This window comes from Danio aesculapii, chromosome 1 (genome assembly GCF_903798145.1).
Source record: "Danio aesculapii chromosome 1, fDanAes4.1, whole genome shotgun sequence".
Classification (NCBI taxonomy): Eukaryota; Metazoa; Chordata; class Actinopteri; order Cypriniformes; family Danionidae; genus Danio; species Danio aesculapii.
In genome coordinates this window covers 49,888,921-49,896,420 of record NC_079435.1, presented here as the reverse complement: position 1 = coordinate 49,896,420, position 7,500 = coordinate 49,888,921, and the positions used below count along the sequence as shown (strand labels likewise).

Here is a 7,500-nt window from a genome sequence, read left to right as displayed (position 1 = left end):
CAACAAATCGTGCCAAACATGTCTTGCGCCTTATTAGGCTGAGTATGAAAGGGCCAAATAATTCTAAAGAAATTCTGATTTTAGGTGTTGATTTCTAAATGTTAATTGTCGGTTGATTATAAATTAATAGTGTATTTATGCAGATTTAAGATGTCCGTCAATTTCTTTATATGAATTTTGGAAATTAATTTGCACCATTGTGGTTTGGGGGTTTCAAAAAGGCACGATACAGAGTGTTTAGTCAATTTAAGGAACATTTAAACAAAGGTATCTTCTTTAAAATCTTTTTTTACATTTTGTTTTTAACTGATGTAGGCTTTCAAACACACGTGGAGAAGTTTACATTGGATGCTTACACAGCTATCCTTTTAAGATTTAAACTTAGAAGGAAAGTGATGAAAATGTTGAAAAAGTGTTGCAAAATGGTAATGAAACATAGCAGTGGGTTTTAACTCCTGACTAACCCCAAATGGTTAAGAAAATATGTATTATTTTAAATAAAATTTCAGTAAGATTAAGTATGTGTTGTGTATGTTAACTACCATTAACTATGAATTACAGACATAGTTTACTATGCTTGAAAATGTATTAAGTTATTAGCTTGATTGTCTTGCTGGTTAAGATTTAAAAAATACAAATATGACTATTGAAAGCTTTGAAGAAGTGTTGCAAAAGTGTTGGCGAAACATAGTATGTACTTCTGACAAACCCCGAATGGTTATTCAAGCAGTGTGTTCTTATGAGGGGGTCAAAACATGGAAGAAAATTCTGACATTAGAAGCCTTTTACTTTTAATGATGCCATTTTTTTATTTAAAAATTGTCAAAATTACCTAAGATGACCTCAGATAAGTACAAAATAAATAAGGCAGTTCACTGACCTTTTAATCCTCCTGTCGACTTATGGGTCAAAAATGACCTAGGCAACATTTTAACAGCAGAAAAAAATCCTTAATGTTTTTTCATCTTGAAATTTGGTGACTTTTGGTATCCTAAAATGACCGCAAAAAATTAGTAATTTTGTATTTTCATACACATTTAGGGTACTATTATTGTCCTTCTGGTCAATTTTGACCCACCAGCTACAGTATAAAACCATTTTTACACCACAAAAACTACAGGCACACACATGCACACTACAACACACATTCACCTCCCAAATACACACTACAACACACATTCACCTTCCAAATACACACATACACACACACACACACACAAAATAACGATCTGCTGATTTATCTTTTATAACTTTTTACACTTATGCATGCTACTTTTAGTATTAGAAAATATACCCTTCACTTTAATCAAAAACGACTTGTGCCAACTGATTAAAAATTGAAGAAATACTGCACACTGCACAGAGTTTGTGATGAAGATGAGGTTGTTTCTTCATGCTAAATAAATTTGAGGATTAAAATTGACTTTAAATGTTTTACTTTAGTGGTTTAGTGAAGGTTTATTTTTTCAGAATAACTGAAAATTTGTCAACACATTTAATTACAGCCAAAAAAAAATAAAAAATTTAGAAGCATTTTACTGCATTATAGGGTTCCCATGCTTTCATGAAAAGCAGATTCAAGAACTTTCAATGACTTTTTAAAGCAGCATTCATTTTAAATCATCTTTTTAAATCATAGTTTTAAGTATCTCTGTAATTCCTTACTGTACTTAACATTTCACTTAGAATTAATATTTATACGTAAAAAAATAAGTAATTTTTACAAATGTTGAGCATTTTAAAAAGTTATCAAAGAACTTTAATAAAATTACTTGAATTCAATATTGGTGATATGTAAATGAGGTTTCTAAAATATTGATAAAATGTGCATTATTTGTCAGTGTTATTGTCGTGATTTAAATTTTTATTTATTTTTTTATCTTAAAATTTTTAATTTTTTTGGTTTGGTTTTTTGACAATTAAGTACAATTGTTGAAATAAAACCATATACAGATATTATTCTAAATTGAATTCAAGCACTTTTAAGGACCTAAGCTTGTCTTGAAGTACTTTCCAGGCCTTGAATCCATAATAATTCAAGTACTTTGAAGAAGCATGGGAACCCTGATTATAATTCAATATAGTGCATAAAAAGTGTGCACACACTTCTACCAGTAATTCTAATTCACTCCTCACCGGCAAACACCAACCAATAACAAAAGACACACTGTAGTGTCTTAATTTGATCATTAGCTATGTTTCCATCCAATAATGTAAATTAACTTTATGTGCAAAACTGGATTATAGCATAAAAGACGTGCGAATAAAGCAGCGTTTCAATCCAACGAGTCAAAGCAAACAAAATCCTCATTTCCTGATTATCTGGCGACAAATATCAACAGTAAAAACGGAATTTTCTGCAGTAGGAGAAGCTGCGTCAATCTTTTCTTCATCTAATAAGTGGCTTGCGCCTCAGAAAGCAATCCTGACACACAATGAACGCGTTGTGCCGTATGAAGGCGTGAGACGTGGAACACAGATTCTGGAGGTCATTACTTATACTGAAATGGTTAAGGCGTTTTAGAATGACCAAAACAACATTTCAGATGTTTTACAGTGTGCTCAGCCTGCTAGTTTGTCCATTCACACACATTTTTATCATCACATGATCTCCCATAACATAATCACAAGACTTTTTAATGCACACACTGGAATTTGTTCTGTAAAAGTGTTTCCATCGCAGTTTATGCGCATCTTTTCTTATCGAATAAAATGTTTATCCTACTCAATTATGCGCATGTGTTTTTTATGTGCATTTTCAAAATGTATGCGCATCTTGCTGTTTCCATCAACCGGGTTTTTATGCGCATCTCCAAAATGCACATAAAAATAGGTGGATGGAAATGCAGCTACTGTCTAACCCTTGATGGCGGTGTTTGTGTTTATTTAATCCACGTGTCTTGCTTGTCCTGGAACATCTGTTAAATGACATGCTTTAATTTGGTGATTGTTCACAATGGTTGGAATCAGTGTGAATCAATATGAATGGATGCTCTCAAATACTCCAATCCTGAAGCCATACCTGAGCACGTATCCCCTCAGGACTCCATTAAGCTGCGGTTCTGGCGGAGGCTGCCACTGGACCATAATGCTCTGGTTGGTACGGCCGCTGGCCACAATGTTTTTTGGAGGCGCGCTGGGCGGTTCCTCTCGCAGCATCAGCCTGAGAGATAAAAGAGAAATGTTCACACCCCGGAGCCTTATCTAGGCATTTCACCCAGAAGCATCGATGGTTACTAAAAGTTTCCTTCAGAGCTTATCCTAAAGTCCTGGAGAGATTGAAATTGATCTTTCTGGCTTGCCCAAAAGGTCTTTAATAGTACAGTAAGTGAGAACTGACCCATGCTGTGGTAAACAGGGCTCACTGGAATAACCTGAACTTGACACAGTTCTTTAAAAAAGTCGAATACAACACCAGAAAAAAAATACAGTACAAGACTAAACTGAGAAGAATCACCTTGAATCAGTTTAATGGTTATGCGTATGTGTTTTTTTTTTAAGAAATCAATAATTGTATTCTGCAAGGACACATCTAATTAATAAAAAGATGACAGACTTTTACATTGCAACAACATTTCTACACCAAGGAAGCCATTCAGAATATTTTCCTCAAAACCACAAAGCAACCACCCAGAACACCCTAGCACTGATACAATAGTTTCGATAAATACGAAACCTAACTTCATCAATTACAACTGGTGCAGCACATCATGCCTGTCCTTTATTCTCTTCATTGGCTCCCTGTTCAATTCAGAATTGATTTTAAACTACTGTTGTTTGTTTTTAATGCAGTTAATTGTCGTGTGCCTTCATACTTATGTGAGATTTAAAAGGTTCATAAATCTAACAGGGCCCTATGATCAGCAGGTCAGTTGTTGCTGGAGGTCCCCCCCCCCCCACCTATAGAACTTTGTTGACTCCCTGTTAATTTCAGAATTGATTTTAAACTACTGTTGTTTGTTTTTGATGCAGTTAATGGTCTTGTGCCTTCATAATTATTTGAGATTTTAAAGGTTCATAAACCTAACAGGGCCCTACGATCGGCAGATCAGTTGTTGCTGGAGGTCTCCTTGTCCAGGTATAAACAATAGGGTGATCGTTCTTTTGCAGTGGCATTATCACAAACATGCCACTGGTTAAAGCAAAACTTAACACCTATTTATTTAGAATTGCTTTTGATATTCAGTAGTGCAAAATGCTGTTTTATTGACATTCTTGTTTAGATTGTGCTCTTACCATCTTATGTGTTTTAATGTGTAATTTTGTTTTAATGCTGTAAAGCACTTTGGGCCGTCCCCTGGTTGTAGTAAAATGCTCTATAATTAAAGTTGATTGATTGATTTCATAGTTTTTATTACGATTTTACCAATTGTGATACCGATACTGTAAACAAGATTATACTTAATTTGACTAAATAGGAAATCAATATTCACATTCTCTAATGTTGTTATACTTAAATCCAAGATTTAAATGGGTTACCACTGAGGCACCTAACAAATAAGTTTAACAAGAAATCTCCACTGAAGATTTTGGTTTTAATTTAGTGTAGCCTGTAATTAAAAAAGATATGTCTTTATATTCAGCATTGGAAAAAAAATCAGATATTAAAAATAACTATAAATTTAAGGTGAGTTATGATATCTAAAATGTGAAGTTTTGCAGCATTACAGTGTTGATAATGGGCTAAAAATTTCCTTACTAGGATACTATAAGCTAAGCTATACTATAACGTTAGAACATTATAACGAATAACATCTTAAATAATTTGATAAAGTAGTACGTGTATGCAAATATGTAACTTACTACAGTTGTAAAGTGCTGGAACAGTTTGAAAAGGAAGTGTGTAAGAGCCCTGTGTCTTTTGAAATAACCAGAGGTGACAGTATATGCCAGATCAGCTCATTATCCCTTAAAACATTGAAAACCTAAATAAGTTTGATTGATTAATAAGATGTAGGTGAATTAAATATATGAATTTGCTTCACTGAAGCGTGAATGTTTATTACACAAACTAAAATAGCTGACCCCCCGATAGTCAATGTACAATTCGCACCCTGCTGGCAGCAGTTCACCAGTAAGTTACTGTAATTTAATTACAGCTAATATACTGTATTTTCATGACATACAGCACCATTTATCTTGCTGCATATGTATTTAAAGAATTGCATTATATCTATATTTACTGTAAAATATACAGAAATGTTCACAATGCAGCTTTAAAATACAGTAACATACTGCAAAACTGATATATAGTAAAATAGTTCATATTACAGTTAAATACTGTGTAATTAACAAAAATTGTTAACAGTGTATTATCAAAAATGCTTTTTTATGCTATTCTGTCAGAGAAATATATTTAATAAAGCCTGAAAAAAGCCCTGAATGTTGATGCGAAAACTTAACTTCCAACTTTTGGAACAGTAAACCATTGTGGCATTTTTCGCTGACAGACTGTTAAATTCTTAAATCTGACTATACTTTCTCCTAAACTAAATCAGAGCAAATTACTTCAATTAAACTTTAGCACGTATCATATCTAAATAATGCCAAAAATGATCTATAAATAAGCAGTTAGATGCTACAATACCAGAAAGATCTGTTTCAGCTTGACCCCATTAGTGTAAATCAGTGAACCCTTTAATTTCTCAAGTTGATCAATACCTTGGGCTTTAGTTCTCAACGTCTGTCTGCAGGATTCTGGAGACTGTAGATCCCCAGAGCAGGCGATAAACAATCCTTCGCTCTAATCTGCGGTTTAAAGGTTATTAGCTTGATTAAGTGAGCAAGGCCTAAAGTGCCTAAAGCAAGCAATCTCGTAGGAAAGTTGCTAAGTCTGATTGATGTTTTGTCAAATAAACAATAATCATCCTAAACCAATTTAAAAGGCTTAGGAGCGATTCTTTTAGTCTATCGTTTGTTTCTTTGGCTGGGTTGGGTATTGAGGGCATTTCTATTATATTGTTTTTGTCATTACTGTGAATGGCATTAGCGGTTGTTGATTAATTAAGCACAAACAAAATGAGTGTTCATTTCATTGAGTGTTCATTTGAACACAAATTATTAGAAAAGTTGATTGGACGTTGACTTTGTTTGTGATGTGCCAAATATGAATTTACTTTTAGCTTTGAAACCCCCCTGAATGGAATAAAATGTTCATACTGCAAGTTATTTTACTCTTCCTTTGATGGTACTTTGACAAAAATGAACAAGAAGAATAAAAGAAAGAGATTTGAATTTTTCATATAACTGATGATGAGCCTGACGTTAATTGGAAACGAGGCCAAAGCAGATAGGTGCTCAAATTTTAATAAGTGCCCTTCTCCATCAATATTTGATTTTTTGTGTTTCTGTTCGTCTTCATCTTTGCACTTCTGCCCTTTTCTCTTGTTTTAACTAAGCACTTTAAATGAAACATTCTGTTTGAAAGATGCTTTGTGAGGCTGGAAGTTTTAAAATCACATACTTTTGCTTCAGCTTTCAAAACGTAATTATTCCTGCTGCTTATAGGAGATAAAAACTTGAGTTTTTAGGCAATGAAACTTAGACAGTTTTCTAAATCACATTTTTAGGCACCAGGGATAAAAGTGAATATTACTGTACAATGATTTAAAGGGCACCTATGGTGTTTGGACAGACATGTGTGTAAGTAGAGTGTATAGACCTTCATATTGGTGTGATATAAACACACACAGTCCTTTTTTTCAATTTAACAACATAAAAACGGTGGACCAATTGGAGCGGTTTTTAGATTGACTGCAACTTGACGTAAGATTGCAGTCCCCCCGCCCACCAATATTGATTGACAGGCACGCATCACCTAATCCTCGTTTCACGTCTGCCATTTTCAGCGTTTGAGTCAAAGCGGTGTCACTACTAAAGGAACACCGTTGCCCTATTTTTAGATGCAAGCCTCATTGGGCTCAGCATTCATCACATGATCGCTGCAATCGGAATTATTGTTTGTAACTTAGTTTGTTTGTAGGTAGGTTTGCAAACTAGTACTTTTCATTGCGTCTATCTTAAACTTCAGCCGTTTGCATTTCTCGAGGTCACAGAAGCTCCCTGTGAGTGGGATCTTAACTAGGTGCAGCTGAAAGTGCGAGCGCCTTTGCCTCATGTGAGTGTCGCTTTATTGGAAATAAAATAATGAACTTGCCTGCAGGTCGCACATCAGAAGCGCCGCTCGGCGACGCGCAGAGCCATGCATTTTAGAATTCTAAACATAAGTTTCTATCAGGTTACACACAACGGAGCTTCAAGTCGGCGGCTGTCTGCGGCGCCCAGCCAGGATTCTGGACACTTCATGTTTCTGCCGCGCCACAGAGCTCCATCTGAATAGTTTCATTTTAAATAACATGTGAATGTCCCTATCTGGTGTTCCATGTCGCGGCTCTAAGCGGGTCATCCAGGGCCTCAGTCAAAGTTAATTCAGTGTGCGTGGTTATTAGTGTCAGTGTACACGCTCGGAACTTTAAACTAACACACAGTTGGCTGTAAAAC

General features: G+C 34.9%; 1 protein-coding gene across 1 annotated transcript in view; it reads right to left on the bottom strand.

Annotated features, from left to right (window-relative positions):
• sdk1b (sidekick cell adhesion molecule 1b) overlaps positions 1–7,500 on the bottom strand; it is a 405,910-nt gene that overhangs the window by 127,102 nt on the left and 271,308 nt on the right. Inside the window, exon 18 of the mRNA XM_056461991.1 lies at positions 3,023–3,163. Within this exon, the coding sequence (XP_056317966.1) occupies positions 3,023–3,163 (141 nt within the window). The remainder of the gene's footprint in view (positions 1–3,022; positions 3,164–7,500) is intronic.